This window comes from Lissotriton helveticus, chromosome 8 (genome assembly GCF_964261635.1).
Source record: "Lissotriton helveticus chromosome 8, aLisHel1.1, whole genome shotgun sequence".
In the NCBI taxonomy this organism is placed as follows: domain Eukaryota; kingdom Metazoa; phylum Chordata; class Amphibia; order Caudata; family Salamandridae; genus Lissotriton; species Lissotriton helveticus.
The window spans coordinates 169,422,018-169,443,719 of NC_136069.1; the positions used below are offsets into that span (position 1 = coordinate 169,422,018).

Below are 21,702 nucleotides of genomic sequence, written 5' to 3' on the forward strand. Positions count from 1 at the left end.
TCAACACAATCCCCCAAAAATACAGAATGTGTAAAACCCTTAGATACACCAAGTCCTTTGTTTCTTCCCTTTCCTAACTGCTTATTTAAGGCCATGGATTTCACACAGAGTTACAACATTTAAGTTAGTTTTTACCAGGTTTTTTTATCATTTCTTGGTATGGTGTCAATAACGGCCATGTCGGTTACAATGTAATAAAAATCATTGTTTCTATGAAAAAAATGTTACCCCGGAGCACGCTCTTTTCTTCAAAGTCTTACCAATGGATTATCCCCCCAAACAATGTAGCTGTCTTATTAGTTTTGATAATGCAATAAAAAAGAAACATAGAGTGCAAGAGTTTCAGTTATACACAACACCCCAATGGAAACGAAAGGAAGGCAGTTACAAATACAGGTTGACTCCACATGTAAGGCGTTGCAGCATCAGAGAAGTACATACAATAGTTAGTGCAATTTGGTAGGTGAAACAAGTCACAGAGTAAACATCAGATGGAATAAAATCACAATAATAACACACTCTGTTGTCATAAGTATAACAGGACTACCATCAACCAGGACAGTTACCCCTCTGCCTCATAACTATCACCAGTGCTCAAGCCTCCATCCTCAACACATTTCTTGAGTAATTGGGACTATATCAATATCTCTTCCACCACCCCCGTGTCAGTGCGTGACAGTCTCATGTGGTGCTCCTCTACCAAACCCCTTCCATGAGGTCCCTCAACCACTGAGCCAACACTGGGATCCTAGTGCTCAACCATCCGACAGCCACAAGGAGTTTCATCAAAAGAGACAGCTGAGTAAGCTTGTAGGGGATTTTCCGTCCCCTAGGTCAACCCACCACTCCAAATAAACAAGCTTTACGCGTCAGAAGAACCGTTATGCCACTGGTATCCACAATTCGTGGTAGCATTTGCCCTCTGTATGCCCAGACCCAACAAATTCTCAAGCCAGATATAAAAAAGGTGGCACCCCACTCCCCACAGCGGGCAGGCCATTCAGCACCTCAGAGGGCCACAGTCTTCTTCACAACACTCTCTAGTCACCCACTACCTGACTCTTGGACAGCTAAGCATCCATCCTCTGTGTCCCTTTTAAGCACTATAAATGCCACCCTGCTGCGCTTCCCTACCCACATCAGAGAGACGAACAGGCTAGGCAGCTTGCGAAAAACCTAGCTTCCAGCGTGGAAAAGTGAGTTTTGAACGCGGTCCAGGTAGGACGGGAGGAAAACCATTTTCGTTATGGCTGCTAAACCCATCAAGGAAAGAGGGAGCTATTCCAGAACTTAATTGAATTCTTGAGTCAGTTCATCATCTTGTCTACATTCCTGAGCTTGTGTTCTGCATCAGTGTGTGTAACCCAGATACCCAAGTATCGAGACCCTTCCATCTCCCAACGGAGTACGACCGACGACAGTTGATCTGGGTGTTTTCCAATCAACCTTCCCAAAGGTTTGCGAGCATTAACTTTAAAGGTTGGAAACCCCACATAAAGCTTCTAACAGCCGCAACAAGAGCAGGACAGACTTCCCGGCGGATCAGACAAACGAGTGCGTCTCTCGCATACAATGAAAAAATGAGTGGAACCACCCACCCGCATCACCCAAGGCTTCATTTCTCTATGCAACAATAGAACAAAAGGCTTGCTTGCTAGTACAAAAGAAGGGGCAAAAGAGGACCCCTCTGACTAGGTTCCTCTACTGACCATCTACAGGTCAGAGAGGTCACCACTCCCCCTCCGAGGGTCCAGTATACAGGAGTTGTATCCAAGCACAAAAATTGGGCCTGAACCTCATGCCTCGGAGCACGGCCATTAAATATCCCCACTCTATTGTTTCAAATGTCTTTTCAAAATTAAGGGAGACCAGGGCCAATTCAGCCTTACCTCCTACAGAGTTATGGGGCACACGGGTCTCTCTTCAAAGATTGTGGGATTATACAATGTTAATATTACCTGAATGTTAAATCAATTCAATGCACCATAACATTCTACTCCTTCAGCACTTGTGAGGTCACTTACAAGAATCTAACACATTAATTCCTTTCAAGTGTCATATAAATCTAATACGGTCTTCCCTGTGCTAAACTACTCTAGATTTCTCATCTCCAACACATGACTTATCACTTTGCTCCAAGGACACAGACCTTTAAAAAGTTCATGACATCTTACGAACAACGTGCTATCCTTTAAATATGCATTTAACACCTTGAACGCTATGGGGATTTTTCCCCTGTGCTGGAAAAGCAGCAGATGCACTTTACATGACGAGCTGGGCTCGTCATGAGCGTAGCAGGAGGCTACTGCATGACGAGCCCAGCTCGTCATGAGCGTCGAAGGGGTTAATTGCTGTACTGGGTCATTATAATCCAATATGTTAACACAGCAAAGCAGTATCATAGTACCTAGACTGGACAACTGGGGGTCTGCAAGTTTTATGTCACATGCTACAACTAGGAAGTGTCAGAGATGTACCTGCCTGCAAAAGATTGCTGCATCTTTAACAAGAAAACAAAAAGGCCAAAGAGAAGTTAAGTCAAAGAGCATTTTGGTAGAATAATGCTCATTATTACTCCCATTCTCTGCTGAGTATGGATTTGGTCTCAAATGAATAAATTACCTCATTTTAGAGCACTTCTTAATCCCTGATAAGAAATTAAAGACATTTGGGGTTTTCATAAACGAATGTCGTAAAATTTACACTAGCACATGGCTGCCATTGGATTAGAAGACCAACCCCAAATAAAGCACAATATATTTACATATCAGCATATTTGGCTACTAAAAATATATCTGTCTTAATGAAGGATGGGTACGTTAAAATTTAGATTTTTAGTTGCAACCCTGGTCAGAGAAGGATTTTATACTCCTTGAGGTTGGCCACTTGTCAATGCCCGCACTTCTCTTTAAAAACACCTAGCACAGGCTGCACAGCTCGTTTCAGGGAAGATATGAACAGGGCCCTCTTTCAGAACCACAACCCCCCGTTCCGCTTTGCAAGAGATTTATAGTTTACCACCCAATTAGGACGATCGGGAAAACGGGCGTCTGCTCGTAATATGGATATGTCTGTGTATGTTGTTTGTTACGAACCACAAAGACAGCAGTTTGTATATTACTTGTTTACCAGTATTACCAACCACAGCAAAAAAATGATTTATTTTCGCAGATTATGTATCGCAAACACGCGGGTTCAGCACTATACAAAGACTACTTAATGGCAAAAGTAAATGTCAAATCTGGCACAAATGGGACGCCATTTTATGGTAAATTTACAAAACATCAACCGTGTCAAAGAAAAGGGAACCCACCACGTGTTAAATCCATTTCCCCACTCAGTTTGCGATGTGGAAATAAGAAACGTCCATCACATAACCCTAAATGTTCTTTACTGGACTGAAAAAAAGACATTTATAGTGCTGTGGTAACCTGCCTGATCATTACTCTGTTGCACCACCAGCCCTTTTGTTCAGCCTGGGTTTACGCTGCACGGAGATACACCCTTGAAACATCGTGTGAATGCTTTTTTTTTATTTAATTCGGAATATGACTCTGAATGGCAGTAAGATCGGGAAATGGAGGGGTACGGCGCTTGCACTTGGCGTTTCCATCATACAAAGAACTGGCACTAACAGGTATCAATAAATACCCAGCTGAAGCCACCTTTGCTTCCGCACAAAATGACCCAGTCCCCGGGACCATATAAGCCTTTCAGCATACTAGCTCCCCCATCCGGTTCTACTTACTATAGAGGAAAAAGAGGGGAGCAGGATTTTAAAGAGGTTGCAGAGAAAGACTGAGCTGAGCACCAGCAGCCAGGCGCAGCTCTCCGCCATGTTGCCGGCTACCGTCACAGCACACGCTCTCAGTGGCTGTCAGTAAACCCCACCCCTCCAGACATCGGCATCCAGAACTCCACTCGAACTACACACCAGGCACCGCGAAAAACACCACAACGCACATAAAACTCTGCTTCCACCAGCCTCGACGTTTTTAAAAAAAATGTTTTATTATTATTAATTACAAGTACGCCATCTGCGCCAACAATCTGGTGAGGGAGCCAGGCTAAGGCTCAGCACCGCCGTGAGGCGTGCAGACGATAATACGGGTCATGTGACAACGCTGGGCCCAATCAGGAACAGAGGCTTTATTTACCACCGCTTCCAAAAACTAACAAGAAAAAAAAACTGAAGCAGGGAAACGGGGGTGGGAGAAAAGCCGATTTACTATCTTACCCCTTCCCCCCTCCTCCTCTCGAGCTGGCGCAGGAGAGTCCAGGAGGCGGGACTGAACTAGGTGACTGACAGCGGTGGCTACCCATACAGGTGCCCGTGTTGTGATTTGAAAGAGGCCCTGTGGACCGTGCCCGCCAATGGGCGCTCGTCTAGCGCCTTTCTGTCCAGGTCGGACCGGTGAATGTGAAGGGGGAGGAGGGGGCAACTGGGGGATCCAATCCGGTTTGATCTAGTTCGGCTGGCGAGGTTATTAACTGCTTGGGAGCGCTACCGAGCAAGGTAGTGTCTTGTTGTAACCTTGCAAGAGTAGTTGGCTCGATAGAGTCCTTGCAGGTTTCCCGCCAGTGACCGATATCACCGACACTCCTTAAGATGCCCAAGCGAAAGGTAAGTGTTTGCATCAGTATGGTGTTTTATGCATGCATGTTTCCCATAAACTAAATGTATATCGTGTTCTAGCATTTCCTTGCGGCAGTGTTTCTTGCATAAGCAATACTGCGCGCCGATAATTGTTCTAGACCCACATTTATTGTGCATGATTCAATATTGGAGAAAACCTAAATTGATGCATTTTTACCCCTCGATTGCTCGATCATTTCAGGGCGGGTAGTTATTTATAGGTTAAACGTGCATAGGCGATTCGAATCGTCAATTCGTTTGGCGCATAAAAGCGCTACCTTATGCAGTTCTTATATTTTTAAATGTAAAAAGGCGCATTTATATATTCGATTCTGTTCTGTCTGTAAATTGATAAGCTATCTGGAAGGGTTGGCGGCTACGCGCCTTGGCCAAATGGAGCTTCTAGCAGTGCTGCAATGGCGCCTCTTAGCCTTTTGCAGGCACAAGGACTTGTTCATGTCCAATGCGTCACCAGTACTTCGTCGACACGAGCGGGAGGGGCTTGTGCTAGATTGAGCACCGCGCCAGACTGCTTTTTCCCTTTAAGGCGGATAACCATTACGCCTTATTAATACAACCCCCATTAATCCCATTGTGTCACGGTAGCGTTTTTTATCGGTTTTAAACATGCAGCCGTATTTTCTTGAGCCGCGCTATGGTCCACATAAGCGCCTCCGGGGAGTTGTCTCTCGTGTCTTGTAATGGCGCTCGGGAGCGGCGTTCTGCGCGGTCCAGAACGTTCCACGCTCCTTGCAGCACGCTGACTGGATCTGCGAACTGAAGTGTAGATTCGAACTGGTGGCGGGAAGGGGTTGGACTACGTGACGTATGTAACGCTGCGTCAAACGTCACGGGGTCTGGAGCAAGATTTTTTTTCCCGGGCTTTGAGTAACCTTTATCGCCCTGCAGCGTTTCTCTGGTGAATATTAACGACACTGAAATACAGATATTTACATTGCAAGAATGTTATACATAAAAATGTAATACTTTTAGACGTTAACGACTGTTTTTTTCAACAGGTCAATGATGCAGCTGCCAAGGATGAGGTAAGCCCTATTTAGTTCTCTTTCGAAGCTGAATTAAAAAGCCCATGGTGTTATGACGGGATTTTCGAGTGCAGCATTTGTTCTCACTTATTGAAAATGTCAAGAGTATTCTTTTTTTTTTTTTTTTTTTTTTTTTTTTTTTTTAGCTGTGACTGAATTGAGATCTTATTAGGGTAGTGTGGGGGAGAAGGCTTCTCTAGTCTCTACAGTTGACAGCTCTGGCTCAGGGAGCCCGGTTCGAGTCCCGACGCCCCGGTCAAACGTTTTTAGGCAAAAGGTTTCAAGTACCTAGACCTACTAAAATGTAATTTGCTCTCTAATGGCATCAGTTCAATTTCGCGGTGCTTGAATACGGCGGAAAAAGGAAAGCAGCACTTAGATTTGTTAAGTTGAGTATCTGGGGAAGGCGTGATGAGGGCGGGGTAAACTAGTATGTGGTTCATGTACACAGTTGTAAAGCGCTGATCTTACGGCCAGTTTTTCGATTTCTAGCAATTGGAATGTCGTTTTTTCCCCGAGGGTTATGTATCGTGTCTGTGCCTATGTATGCTGACATCTTTCTTTTTTGTCCTCAGCCTAAGAGGAGATCTGCACGGTTATCGTCTGTAAGTATTGTGTACGATTCAAATTTGTCCATGACGCGTAGTTAAATACAAACGTTGCTACAGAATAGCTAATGTTGTGATATTTCTTCCTTCAGAAACCCGCCCCTCCTAAACCAGAACCCAAACAAAAGAAAGTAGCTAAGGTGAGCTTTAGTGTATTAACTCTTGGCTGCGCTTTTATCTGTGACGCCAGTACATGGGCGTGGCAAATGACCCACTGTAGGATTATCGTCAAGCATACCACTCATGCTTGAATGCTTTGTGCGCGATCTCCCGTGATTGGGCTGACATTTCAGAGCGTAGTTCGTGTGAAGCTGCCCTGAAGCAGAATAGCTTGTCTCGCCTCTGTCATCATGTATTAATGATATGCTGTCTTAAAGGGCAACCCAAGCAAATACACACAAGTATTAGAAACCCTATTTTGTCAAATTTCTTGGAAATGGTGGGTCAATGCGGGTGATTTATATGGTAGAAAAATTATTTTCCATTGGTCAAATGTGTTGCCCGTAATCTTGATTGGGATGTTTACAGGGCGGCGTGTGGCTAAAGTAATACCGTTTCTTGCTTTCCTTTTAGGAAAAGGCTCCCGCTAAAGGTAAAAAGGGAGCTAAGGGAAAGAATGACGATGCCAGTAAGGAGGCAACAAAGGAAGACCTGCCCTCCGAGAACGGCGACGCCAAGGACGAGGTGGGTGGATGTCTAGTATAATGTGTAATATTTACATGGTGGGGTCACGCACAGTCCAAGGGCTTAAGCCGCTGATAGTAACTAGCACGGATTTATAAGAGACTGTTGCAACAATCGTCGCTATTTTTCAGTTTCACTGTAGCCTTTAGCGCTCCCTTACAGGATCAAGTTGCTATACTTTCTGTCTTTTAATCCGCTCATGTTTTTAATCTCTGCTTTTCTCTTTCAGGAACCCGCTGCCGATGCAGACAAGGAAGACAAATCTGATTAATCTGCACAAGTGCTCTGTGGTCCCCCGTAACCTTCTTGTACAATTCAGAGGAATATTTTTATCAACAATTTTGTAAATGCGAGTTTTTTTTTAGTAGTTCTAGCGAACATTTTTAAAAATAGGAGGGATTCCACCCACATCCTCCCCTTTTTGTAAAAACCTATTACGGTTTGTGGGATCTTGTTTTAAAATGAATTGTTACAGCCAGCGTGGGATGGCGGTGACCAGCTGTGTAGAACATTCCTTATGCTGCAAACGGACAGTTTTTAACCAGGAGCGTAAAGTGAAGAACGGATATAACTGGGGTTGACTTTTCTGTTCTCTGCCCACATTGTTCATTGGGTCTCTCTAAGAATCATGTGCTATGTGACGTTTTGGTAGCTTTATTTTATTTGTGAAAGTGCTGTGGTGGTTGGATTTTCCCATGGATGTGTAAGTGTGCTGTTCCTGAAAACGGGACATTCTGCATAGCAGAGCCAACTGACTTGAAACTGGTACGTTGTAATCCATTCATCATGATCTTGTCACTTGTCAACGGATGTCAAGAAGAATGGATTTCTACATAATTCAACACTAAACGTCAACTGTACAGAATGTGTTAATAGTGTGTACACTAAAACAAGAACCAATAAAAAAAATCTTGGTTATAAACTACTGCATGGCTTGCTCCTTTTCGTGGTTTTGTAGCACATGATTGTAAAAAAAAAAAATGGTGGCGTTGGACTCCAGGCACGGTACCTAATACGTCAGTACAGATCTTTCCCACTGTCCATGTCTGGCATGTCGCCTTTAGGCTGCTGGAACTTTAAAATTACATGAGTAATGTTCACTAGTGGTTCTTTAATAAACGTTGATGGTCGGTGGTCTCCTAGGTACAGATTACCTGATAAATCATTTGGGTGCCTACAAGGTGGTCTCAAAATCTATTAAAGCTAACTGCTAGGGCGCTCGACATTCGACATGGTGAACTGGGTTCGAGTCTTGGTAAAGACGCTAAACCTGGGATTCTGGGCAAATCACTTAATCTCCCCGTGCCTAACAAAAATGAATGTCTTCTCATGTAATGTAACTGGTGTTATGTAAAGTGGTCTGATACCCAATTCGGGTCAAGTTCACGCTATATAAAACTGAAAAAATATATGTATATCCCTAGGCCCAAAGATATGCCACTCTGCTCCATTTTAATTTAGAGTTTGTTCATTGAAATTGGGAGTACATGTACTTTTATGTTCCTAGTTGACGAGATACAGTCCTGTCTAATTTATAGTGTAATCTGTGTTTCTTGCTAACTGGTTGCGAAGGTGAGGGTTAAACTTACTTCGCGACGGCTTGGGGTATAAAATATGTATGTTTGCCATGTTCTGTTTCGAGTAATTGGTCTTTCTATTAACCCCATATGATTTTTGTGAGTGATAGTGCATCCTAGTATTTCTGGTCTTGCATCAAAAAGAAGTGATTTATGTCCCAGAGTGCCATTGTTGGCCCCTTCCTCTGGACTATCTGACCCCTGGCTGCTAGGATTTATAGGCCCTGCAAGTTTGATTAGACAAAGCCCCTCTATATAACCGAATAATAAAAGCAAGCGGCCTCCCGGAGAAATTATTGCTGGTTCTAAGGGGAGGAATGTAAATTGGCCTTAGTCTAGTGGGTTCCTTCTCTTTGCTATCCCAGACAAGCTCCGAGCGCTCAAATGCTGCTTTGAGCTAAGCAGAGGCACGCTTGGTCACGCCACATACCTTCCTAATTTGGATGTGACCAGTTCCCTGGCTGCAGTGATTATAGCATGCAAATCGGATGTATACAACCTCGAGGTTAGCTGCTCATTTAGTTGAGGTGTTGACTAACTGATCTGAGCTATTCAAATCCGATGCAGTGATGTCCCGCTTTGATGGTTACAATTTAAGTGTATTGGCAATCATGAACTTAAGTGCACACCTTCCTCGCTCGAAGGCCAGTAGTCTAGACACGTTGAACCCCCTGTGAATTTTTTATTTTATTTAAGTAAAGATGGTGAGGTTGGCTTGAGCTCCTACAGCCACAAGGTGTCTAGTAAAGAAACTACTTGTGTGGTGGTTGGCTCCATCCCAGTAGATGGCAGCTGAGGGCCTTGGAAGATTAATTATCCACTCGTATTCCAGAGAACGAGGACCAACCATCTTATTTGCCAACCTTCTTAATTTCTAGGACTTCAAAGCCATATCTGTTAATTCCTGGTTTAAAGTTTGCCCCTTGCATTGTGCAGAAGTGTAGAGCCATTGTTTTCTAGAAGCAAAAAAGAATCTCGAACAAGATGCTGTTAAGGCAATGGTCATGGTACTGTTAAAAGGCTGCAACAACCTGTTGTGATGCGCATAACGTTGGAATTACTCTACCCACTTCACCTACATTTATGTTTAAGTGGCTGCTCTATCAAAAATCAAGCCATGTGTATATCCAGGCCTAGCATGGACAAGGGATCAATCGTGCCAATCTCTATTCTGTTGGAACGAGCCCTAAAGTGCTGCGTGTGTAATCGGCATCTGCCTGTCATCCTGGCAAGTGGCTCTTTTAGAATTTGCTTGATGAGAACTCTATTCTAGCTTGTCGGGCATCAGGCCAGTTGGCCCTACAATAGTTTTAGGTTGCTCAGGCGACTATGCAATGGTGTAGAACCACGGAATGAGTGTCCAGAGGTTTCTCTGACCATTAAACAACCCATAATTAATCTTCTATTGTTACTCGTGCCATGTGTGTAACTTGCCCGCAGAGCATTCTGTGCACTCCATACGTTTTTTTTATTACCCTCCCATTTACTCAAACAGTTTAAACGTGTAGCCTTATAAGCACCTATGAGTCAATAATGGCCATTTCTTCAAGATTTGGGGATTAAGCTGAATACATTTTTTTCTAGCCTTTAAGCTCTAGGTCATGAGCGTTATTTTTTTTTCCTCTCCCTGCCATTATTCATGATTTCCTTCGTAGTAAATGACCATCTTTTTGACCCAGCTGGCATTAAAACTGCACATGAGTTAAGTCTCTGCTCGCTCTTAATGTAGTTGACATTGACTTAAAACTGATCAACACAACTAACTTTCCTATAAATATACAGTCTGGATGAGTAGATTTTCTTTATCTGCTTGTGCATGTCTCAATGCTACAGCAATGAAATTTGTTCCAGTTATTGCCTAAATTAACTTTATGGACTATAGGTGCTAAACCAGTTTCCTTTGTTCTCACTGAAGGAACCTGGCTCTTTATGTAGTGATGGCAGTGAAAGGGCACACCATGCAAAAATCCCAGAAGACCCTTATTTGGTTTACAGGCTTTAAAAGAACCCCAAGTGCTCTATTGGTGTGATCGTGCAATGTAGGTTTATTAGAGGGGAGTGTTCAGCATTTGTTGTAACCATTAACTCAAATGGTTCATGCTTAATAAGAAATCTGAATCCAATTTATAAATATTTGATAGGAATTTAGACACCAACTAATACATTCAGGGATTACAAGTTCAAAAGGAAAATAGTTGTCCCTCGAATGCTACAGTATTCACCTATGGGAGAAAAACATGTGTAGTCAAATAGTACTAGCAGTTGTTCAGAGGTGCCCTTTGGACTTGAGCTTCTAGTGTGCCATGGACCAAACTACCACCTGCAGTTTCACTTTACCTGCCCTGGTGCCGCCTCAAGCGTTAAACCGGTTAAGTCAATGGGACTTAGAACAATGGCTGCTGTGGGTAGAGTTAGCTGAACCCAAAGGGGAGCACAGTTTGTGGGGCCCCCTAGGCAAAGGGGATGCAGTCAAGTCATAAGGCTTGCGGGTTTCAAGGAGGTCGCCTGGCTGACCACTTTGCTTGCAGTTGCCAGTATATCGGCAGGTCATGGGTCTCAATTGACCTGAAATCTTTTGACCTGCAGGAAAGCTTTGCTTCCAAGGCAGTGGTGCCTGGCCAAGGACACGTCTTGGTTGGTGCAAATGCCAAAGTACTCGTGCTGGGGGCCCTAGAGGGTCCAGTGTCTTGAAACTGCAGAGTGATGGGGCTGATCTAGAGCCACACAAACCTCACATGTTGCTTCTGTAGGCCTGATGGCCAACAGCGTGGTGAACCAGATGTGGATCAACGGGGGTGATTCATCCACCCCAAGGGAGATGCTAGTTGGCTGTCAAAATGCTGGACAGTCCTCCCAAGTGTTGGGGAGAATGCAAAGCTGCACAAGTCAGGTGTTTACATCTCTATGGGGCGGCAGCAAGGCAGGGTATGGTGCAAGTTACTGTGCAGGTCCTTGGTTCTCAGTGTTGGCTATGAGTCTGTTCCCAAGTAGTTGAATCTGAGGACCTGGGTGGGGGCCTAACATTGAATTTAGGGGAGTGTGTTGTAGCCAATGGGCAACGTCACTCTAAGCTCACTTCCTGGGGGGAGGAGGTTTAAACCTGGCCCATGAGTCTTGATTTCACCAAAAATAAAGTTTGTGAAACCATTTGGCTGTTTACTTCAGGTAGCCACCGCTACCCTGTGGGTGCAACACTCCTGAATAGCTAATTTTCAGTCTGCTTGGATGCTAAATGGCCCCCATGGGGGGGGCGTTTCCAAGGTCTGTTGGGGAGCCAGGGCTGCATATCAAAGGTGGCAGAGGCTTTGACGCCTTTGGCCTTGATTTGCTAAAATGCTAGCTGGATATCCTGCTGGAGCAAGTGCGAACCTCTGCCAAGCAAGCTTTGTTCCTAACTGGTGGCAGGCTAAATATACCAGTCATCCAACACTCTAGGGTGTCCTATGGGTGCATGTCTTAATACATTCGTATTAATGGCAGTATCACAATTTATGAAAACAAATTACTTTATGCCATGTTGTTGGGTAACTCATAAATGACCGGTGCCCAAGCATGTTCTCAAAATGGCTTCCTGAACACTTGCAATGACTAGCATGAACAGCGAACGCTAGATATTCTGGCTATGATACTGATGTTTCAGACTCTATCCTGGGTTTCGGTGAAGCTGAGGCTGCTGGCCCTCATGACCTGCTTGTGACACATGCCTCTTGAAATATGAGGGTTCTGCAATGGGACCTGAAGTTCCAGTGAGCACAGCATTGGGGTAATCTCCCCATGTTCCTCATCTAGGAGGGAACTGCAAAAGATCTGCAGCGGTGGTTAATGAACAGTACCTGGGTCAGCGGTAGACCATTGAGATGTGACTGAGTCACTCCTGAGATTGGGCGGCCATCTGGGAGAGGTGTAGATCAGAAGTCTCTTGCATAATTTAGACACCACATCAACCAACTAGAGCTCCGGGCAAGTCGGCTGTCATTGAAATCCTTGCTACCCTTAAAGGGGTATCTTTCTGCCAGCTCTGCCTTTCTGTGGTAGGCAGATCTGCCTAATCAAACCCTGTTTTGAATACGTTTTTGAAAGGTCTCCACCATGTTTCCACCTTCAATCATGCCTCAGTGGGACCTCAATCTAGTACTTTCTGATTTGCACTCCTTTTGAGCCACTGAACACCTGTCTTCTTGGGCTCCTTACCATCAAGATGGACTTCCTAGTGGCAATAACATTTTCCCTGAGGGTCCGTGAGCTCCAGGCTTTGTCATCTAAGCCTCTGTACCTAAACCTTTTCCCAGACAATTTGGTTCTTCGCTCTAGAGCTTTCTTCCTGCTGAAAGTTGTCACTCCTTTTCGTGTAGAACAGTCCCATCACCATGCTGCCTTTATATGTGCCTATGTATATCTCTAAGGAAGAAGAGTGACTCCACCAATGACCCAAAAAGGAGTAATGTGGTTTTACCATGACTGTACAAGAGTTCCAGGTGGATGACCAATTCTATGTGAGGTATGTCTGAGCAAATAAGGGGAAGGCCTGCAGAAATAGACCATCTCTCGATGGATCCTGCAATCGCCTGAGGGTTTGGGTGCTCATTTCACCAGCGCTAAGGATGCGTCCAATGTAGTAGCACACTGGGTTCGGTCCTGGACATCCGCCAGTCAGCAACGCAGGCTTCTATGCACACGTTCACCATGCACTACTACCTGGACAGTCCGGTCCGTTGGAACATGCACTTTGCACGTTCGGTTCTGCAGGACTTTTTACTGCAAAACTTTCGCAGACCCACCTCCGGAGGGAGTACTGGTTGGGTATCCATTCTAAGGTAAGGAATCCGGCTAGAAGTCAGTATCAGATGAACAAGTTACTTAACTTCAGTAACACCGTATCGGGTAGAGACTGTATTTAGCTGCATATTCCTTACTGACCCACCCATCCTTGATTTCTAGGGACATGTTTTTTCCCTTCTGGGACCTAGTTTTGCATGCCAGTGATCAGGGTTCTTTGTTACTCTGTGCTCTTGACACAGAATGTCAAGGAAAGAAACTGACGTGAGCACCTTGTGGTGCTGTTTATATAGGTACCGCACACATTCCTTCCAGTGCTGCTTATGCCACCGACCGATACGCAGGGTTACCGCTCCCTTAAAATTTCTGAATCTAGTCTGACACTGGAGGATAATTCACCACAAGAGTCAGACCCATGGCATGATAAAAAACACAGATCCTGATATAACTAATGATCCAGATTTCTACTCCTCAAAGCCATCTCCACCAGATGATAATGTGGGGTTTCACAACTTATAAATAGGGCAGCTACATATCACAAAGTCAAACTCCATTCAGATCCTGTACAGGAACACTTTGTTAGAAACTTTTGCACAACCGCAAAAATCTACTCCTGTCTTGCCTATGCTACAAGGCCTTATTAGACATGCTCCTGAGGTTTTTAAAGACCCAGTCAGAGCTAGGGTTTTTAACCCCAGAATTGATAAAAAATATAAAGCAGCCCCTATCTATATTAAGGGCCAACTTCCCTTAGATTCTTTAGTGGTACCCAATGCACGTAAAAGGGCAAACTCCCAGGGATCAGGTGACGCACCACCTCCTGACAAGGAATTTAAGCTATTAGACGCATCAGGAAAACGTATGGTGTCTCAGGTGGCTAATTCATGGAAAATTGCAAACACAAGCTGTGCTAGCAAGATATGACCGGTCTCACTATGACGAGCTAGAGAAGCTCATTCAACACCTTCCACCAAAGTACATAGACCAAGCTAATGACCTGGTACACAAAGGCAAACTAATTACTAATATCTCAATAAAATGTGCACTAGATGCAGCAGACACTGCGTCACGTGCCATAGATACTAGCGTGCTACTACGTAGACCCGCATGGCTCAGAGTGTCTGGATTTAAACAGGAGGTGCAAAATACAATTTGATGAAGAGTACCTTTTTGGACCTGCAGTTGATATATCTTTTGGGAAAAAAAAAGATACAAACATCTAAATCTATGGGGGCCCTGCAGTCACCATCTGCCAGAGGTTCCTTTCGGCGCTCCTTTTACAGAGCAGGTTCCAAAACTACCACATCAGAACACCCTACATCCTCATACAAAAGTCAAACCAAGGTTACTTTTCTTGGGGATACAATAAAGGAGGTACAGAGGTAACAACAACAGGGGTAGAGGCAGAGGTAACAACTCCCCTAACAATAAACAGTGACTTCCCTAAACTTCCCCCCCCCCCGATCATCCCCCTCCTGTCTGGGGACGCCCCTCAGTTTCTACCTGCCTGGAACTCCCATCACAACAGACGAGTGGGTAAAACAAATTATCCAGTATGGTTATTGCCTGGAACTCACTTCTACACCTCCCAACATTCCTCCAAGACAGCGACCAATGTCATTAGACCATCTAACGCTACTCAAACAAGAAGTCTTGGCAATGTTACAAAAGGATGCAATAGAGCCAGTTCCTCTAATTCACCAAGGGACAGGAGGTTTACTCCCTTATCCCAAAAAGGACTGCTCTCTTAGACCGATACTGGATCTCAGACTGTTAATTGGTTTATTCATTCAGACCACTTCCACATGGTCACTTTACAACAAGTGCTTCCATTACTACAGCAATGTGACTTTCTCTCCACTATAGATCTAAAAGACGCCTACTTCCATATTCCAATAAATCCCTCTCACAGGAAATATCTCAGATTCGTGGTAGATGGTCAACACTAGTTCAAGGTGCTTCCATTCGGAGTCACCACAGCACCCAGGGTCTTTACAAAATGCCTCGCAGTAGTTGCATTCCATCTCAGAAGACAACAAATTCATGTCTTCCCCCTACCTAGACGATTGGCTTATAAAAGCTCCCAAGGAAACTGCAACACACGCTTCGGACAGTACAGTTGCTTCACGGTCTAGGATTTACAATAAATCTAACCAAATTCCACCTCCAACCGTCTACAATGCAACAGTAAACACTCTCACAGCCAAAGCTTATCCCAATCCCATCAGGATAAATGCTATACAGACACTGGTTCAAAAATTTCAACCGCAACACACTCTACCAGCAAGAGTGTTTATGCAACCAATAGGAATGAGGGCTCATGCATTTTTCTCGTCCCTCATGCAAAACTATAAATGTGTCCATTAGAGTTCACGGTCAACTAACAGATCTGGTGTTGGTAGACGACCGCACCCATAGCTCTCTGCAGTGGTGGAGCACAAAAAACCTTGCCAAAGGACGGTCGTTTCTAGAGCCACTTCCACAGGTAGTGCTAACAGATGCGTCTCTCACCGGATGGGGAGCACATCTCAAAGAGCATACCACTCAAGGGTTATGGACCTCTCAGCAAAAACAGTTCCACATCAACATGACGGCAATGTATTACATACAAAAACAGGGGGGAGGGGCGACACACACTCTCCAGTTATCCCGTGTAGTACAGAGCATCTGGAGGTGGGCCATTCAGCGAAACATATACCTCCTAGCAGAACATCTACCAGGAGTACACAATCAGATAGCGGATCTGCTCAGTCGTCAAACACAACAGATCCACGAATGGGAACTTCATCCTCAAGTTCTTCTTCCATTCTTTCATATGTGGGGACAGTCAGACATAGATCTGTTCGCCACACACAAAAACACAAAATGCCACAACTTCGCATCCAGACAGACTGTCCAAAGGCGATGAACTGGTCAGGGAAATTTGCTTACGCTTTTCCGCCTCTCCCACTCATTCCATTAGTGGTGAGAAAACATCAACAACATTCCCTTACAATGATCCTAGTTGCTCTAACATAGGCAAAACAACCATGGGTCCCAACTCTGCTGCAGCTATCAGTAGTGCCACATCAAAAGCTGCACCTCTCCCAAGTTTCTCACTCAGAACCATGGAGAAATAAGACATCCAGATCCCAGCCAGCTCAATCTAGCAATCTGGCTCCTGAAATCTTAGTTTGGATATCTCAACCTTCCACAAGAATGTATGAACGTTATCAAAGAAGCTAGACACCCTACAACAAGAGCGTGCTATGCTGCTAAGTGGAAAATATTTGTCATTTATTGCTCTAACAATAAGATTGACCCACTAGATGCTTCTATTCAAAACATTATTTGTTACCTTTTGCATCTACTACGTTGTAATCTAGCATATACTTCTATAAAATTACATCTAGCAGCTTACCTACAGAACAGACAACATCTCGCTTTTTAAAGTACCACCAATAAAAGCTTTTATGGAAGGGTTTAAAAGAATAATTCCATCAAGAGTTCCACCCTCCCCAGTGTGGAGTCTCAATATAGTCCATACCAGACTAATTGGCCCTCCATTTGAATCTCTACACAAGTGCGAATTACAATACCTTACTTGGAAAGTGGCATTTTTAGTCGCTATCACATCTCTTAGAAGAGTGAGCGAACTCCAGGCATTAACCATACAAGAACCATTCTTACAAATTCATCACAACAAAGTGGTTCTTAGAACAAATCCTACTTTTCTACCCAAAGTAGTTTCTGCCTTCCATCTAAACCAGTCAGTTGAACTACCAGTATTCTTTCCTCAACCAGACTCAGTGGCAGAAAGAGCGCTACATACTCTTGATGTCAAAAGAGCATTGCTCTATTACATAGAAAGAACTAAACCATTTAGGAAAACCAAACAACTTTTCGTACCTTTCTCCCCACCGCATAAAGGCAATCCTATTTCTAAACCAGGAATTGCAAGGTAGATTGTAATTTGTATACAAATATGCCACCTTAAAGCTAAACGCACATTAACAATTCCTCCTAGGGCTCATTCCACACGCAAAATAGGGGCATCTATGGCATTCTTAGGAAATATTCCTCTAGATGAGATATGCAAAACAGCAACTTGGGCCAAGCCACATACATTCACAAAACACTATTGTGTAGATGTGCAAGCAAAACAACAAGCTAGTGTGGGCTAGGCTGTATTAAAAACACTTTTTCAAACTACTGAAACAGATAGAGGTGGCCACAGCTAAGGATGATACTGCTATATAGTCAATGCAAAGTGTACAATCTGCAGCTCATATGCCTCGAACGGAAAATGCTACTTACCAGTATGCATCTGTTCTTGGCATGTAGAGCTGGTAAGTAGCATTTTCCTTACACAGCACTTAGTACCCCATAGGAGGTTTTGAAGTTATGTAAAAAAATTAATTTGCATTACTTACAGTTGGTATTACTAAATGTACACTTTGGAAGCACCATTTCATCGTAAAACTATTTGCACATTTTGTAGCAGTCTATCTTATACTGTGTGAAATGCAAGTTTAAAATGGCGACCTACACATTCACAGTGCTTTCTGTCACAGTCTGTGACCTTGTAGCACTAAAAATACATAAGTCACTAGTCTCCAGTGCTCCAACCAAATTTAATTCTGTGGATCTCTGGTTGCACACAGACCTCTGCAGTACATTTTATAATGGAGGTTTCATAATGTACTACAGTGTATTTCCCACTTACACCTTTTTAAAATGTATTTTTGATTTAAGCTACCCATTATTTTATATGTAGCTAACTGATGGCGAAAGACCTAAAAAACGCACAAAATATATTGAGGCTTATTTATGAGAGGCTTGCACCACTGGAGCGTCAGTGTCAGCGGCACAAGCATCTCGATCATATCTGAGGTGATGCAGGGCCAGCCTGCGTGGCTTTGCATGGCCTCATGGATATGGAGTAGGACAAAACAGTGCTATTCTCGACGTTGCCTTACTCTGCATCAGGGATGCGTTCCATGGGCATTGTGGTGCGGGTTCCCACGCACCACCTGATAATTTTGATGCTGTCCCAGATTTATAAAATAACGTAAACCCGGGGCAGCGCCAAAACCGTATGCCTCCCCACAGCAGGGATAACAAGGACAAATGTTTTCATTTCTCCTCTTTTTCTTCCTCTTTCCATATGTGCTGCATTCTGGAGCACACAGAAAGAGGAAAACACCTCTGGATTGTGGATTGTTTTTTGTGCAAAAACAATCCTGCCTATGTTGGCGCTATGTAGCAATCTGTGTGCCAACGCAGGACGAAAGGACAGGGATGTACAATATTTCAGAAATACGGTGCATGCCTGCACTTTCACATTGGCGTAGGACAATGCTCCAAGAAGGCTTGTGGCGCTGCTCTGTGCCAATTCCTCAGAAATGAAGCCCATTGTTTTTAGCCACCCCTTTGTCCATGTCCCCTCGCCCACTGAGCGTTGGTTTGCTAAACACAATTATTTACTCACCGTAAAAATAATTTGTTGTGGGAATTAGAGGCGTTTATAGTTGTCTATGATAATGAGGAGTACCAGGCTCTAGAATTTTTTTCTCAGGAGGGGCTCCTTATGTCTACAAAACTTTGACTGGGGGTCTTGGCATCAAAAAGTTTGAAGACCTCTGCTCTACACAGTTGTTCTATCCGGCTCCTCACCTTCAAGGCAGTTATTCTTGTTTCCATAACATTGGTGCAGTGAGTAGCGAGTTACAGAAGAAGGGCCATCTCATGCTGGATTGTACTCTGCATTAAGATCTGCTAAACATTTGCCCAAAAGCAGCCCCCTGATGGTTTGCAGGGTCATTCTAACAGATCCAAAGCTGCTACCATTACATTGGTGTGTGAGGCTTCTACGTGGGTGTCACTTCATACTTTTATGAGGCACTACTGTCTGAGTTCTTCCACTGATGAGATTTGCTTCCACATTTTGTGAGAACAGCATCGCTACTGTGCAGGTTCTGCTTACCAAAATTATGGGTTAAAACAGTTATTGATATGAGGCTTCAAGTTAATATAATTGATAGTCTGGTCATAGTAGGCACATAAGGGAGAATACTTGTCTGTCTAACAAAATAGAGCTAAAAACGTGTTGTCTCTGACAAAAATCCATATGTCTCAGGTGTCAGGCGATAAAAAAAACTCAACATCCCTTTATATAGTGCAGAGATCGGAGGAAGGAAAGAAGGCAGAAAAGAGAGAAAGAAAAGAATGAAGGCAAAAAAGAAACAGAAGAAGGAAAATAGAAAAAACAAAGAAAAGGGAAATAAAGCAAAAAAGAGAGCAAGAAAGAAGGCCGAAAAGAAAAGAAAGAAGAAAAGAAGGCAAAAAATAATGAAAGACGAATGAAGGCAAGAAAAAAGGGCAAGAAGAAGAAAAGGCAGGAAAGGCAAGAACGAAGAAATACATTAGGCCAAAAAATATAGAAAGACGGAAAGATGAAAAATAGGCAAAAAAGAGAGATGTAAAGACAATAGAAAAAAGATAAGAAAGAAGGCAGAAAAGAAAAAGGTACAAAGGAAAAAAAGAGAGAGAGGCCCAAGGACCACGTTCGGTCTTCTGGGGTTCATGACTGTCCGCCCGGCGACCCCATCCAGAGGAGGCTGGGAGTAGCGGACTCGGCAGGGCTCGTCCAACTCCCAGATGTGAGGAGAAACCTAAAGTAAGCTGGGCACAGGTGTCACGGTTCGCGGCGATTGCCGCTTCCGGCCATCCCCGCAGATGCACACACAGAATGCCGGAATACTCACTTCCGGGCGGAAGTTGAGTCCCGGTCTAGTCCTGGGCAGCGACCTGGGAGCACAGAAGCACTTCCGGGGGAATCGCATAAACATCGCGTTTCCCGCCGGCTCTGTGCTTCGAATCCTTTCTGGATGCTCTTGTTACGCGGACGTGTTACCAGGGCAGAGACTCGTCAGTTACCTGCAGGGCCACGCCGCGCTGGAGCGCTGTCTGTTTGTTCGTGCAACTCGCACTGGAGCGCTGTTTTGCTGCCACGTATACGCCGCGCAGGAGCGCTTGCTTGTTTTTCCTCTTGGTTTCTCCAGGGCTGTACCTGTTTCATTTTCATTAACCCTTGCCACGCAGGAGCGCTTTGAAGGGGGTTAAAGGTCCTTTTGCACAGGAGTGCTTGTTTTGGGTTTGTTTCCATAAGACTTCGGTTTCCCCACCGTGCAGGAGCGCTAGATGGGGAAATAGCTCTGCTAATAGGAGTATTGCTTATAACTTGTTTTCCTTATCAGGGATGCCATATGTGAAAAACTACGTTCTATTCCCTGCTACACGCGCAGGAGCGCTTTGCTTTCCAGTTTTGATTTGGTTCCTTTGCACCTGCGCAGGAGCTCCTTCCTTTTGGTTTGAGCTTGGGTGCAACGCGCAGGAGCGCCTCACCTTAGCTATCCTTATCCGGAGCTGAACTTGGCTGAGTACCACGATTACAGAAGCATTGGTGAGTTCCTAGAGGAATACTAGTTCTGTGTGTGTCTTTGTGGGGTGGTTCTTTTCTGATCTGGTTCCTTTTCTGATCTGGCTCTTTTCTGGTTTTCAGTTGACACCGGGACGCCCCGCCAGCTCCACACTATCATTTAGCCTCTACACCCTGGCTCCCTTCCCTGCGTCCATCTCATCCCTGCTGGGTCTTACCTTCCACGAGGGTCAGGTGGGTACAGGGACGGGTGCTCTTGTCGTCTCTGCGGCTTTGCGTCACAAGCAGAGGTAAGTCTTGTGGGGCACCCGACAACAGGTCAGGGATGTCTGGAGGTCTGTCTGTAGTCTCTGCCTGAATCTGACATGGCAGCACATTGGTCTGTGTAGCACTGGGGGACCTCGGCAGGAGCAGCAGAGACTGAACAGGGTTGGGTTCTCCACCCGTCCTGCAGCAGACCTCATGGTTTGAATGCCCCCTTTCCACAACGCTGCTGGGCTCCTGGTGCCTGACCTTGCAATGGAGCATCCTGGGGACAGGATCTAGGCCTATGCCGAGCATGCAACGTTAGATGCACATGGTTGAAGAGGGTGTGGGGGCATGTCACATGCTGTAGACCCTGGTTAGACTAGTGGGAACGCAATTCGTGGCAAGAGGCTGGGACACTTCTCCCCGATAGAACCACATGGATGTAGACTGTTGGCACATGGGCCCTGGACCTTGAAACCAAGTCTACCAAACTAGGGCAACGAACAGGGCGCCTAGAGTTGTCAACGGACGTGCTCTGACAACAGCTATAGGCAGGAATCCTTAAATGTGAGGGCATGGAAAATATGTCACACTGCGACATTGTTCGCATACGTGGTCTGGAGGAAGGAATTGAGGGCCCGGAACTAGAAGCCTTTGTGACAGGGTTATTTATGGAGCTCTTGGGCAGCCCCACGACCAATGTGAA

General features: G+C 44.7%; 2 protein-coding genes across 2 annotated transcripts in view; one reads left to right on the forward strand and one right to left on the reverse strand.

Moving 5' to 3' along the window:
* Positions 1-3,917, reverse strand: part of GET1 (guided entry of tail-anchored proteins factor 1) — a 373,421-nt gene extending 369,504 nt beyond the window's left edge. The window contains exon 1 of the mRNA XM_078656836.1: positions 3,749-3,917. Within this exon, the coding sequence (XP_078512962.1) occupies positions 3,749-3,838 (90 nt within the window). The 5' untranslated portion in view covers positions 3,839-3,917. The remainder of the gene's footprint in view (positions 1-3,748) is intronic.
* A 565-nt stretch (positions 3,918-4,482) lies between these two features.
* HMGN1 (high mobility group nucleosome binding domain 1) lies at positions 4,483-7,899 on the forward strand. The gene is made up of 6 exons (XM_078656837.1): positions 4,483-4,624; positions 5,656-5,682; positions 6,258-6,287; positions 6,383-6,430; positions 6,864-6,974; positions 7,204-7,899. The coding sequence occupies exons 1-6, from the start codon at positions 4,610-4,612 to the stop codon at positions 7,243-7,245; spliced, it is 273 nt and encodes a 90-aa protein (XP_078512963.1). The 5' UTR covers positions 4,483-4,609; the 3' UTR covers positions 7,246-7,899.
* The last annotated feature ends 13,803 nt before the right edge of the window (positions 7,900-21,702 follow it).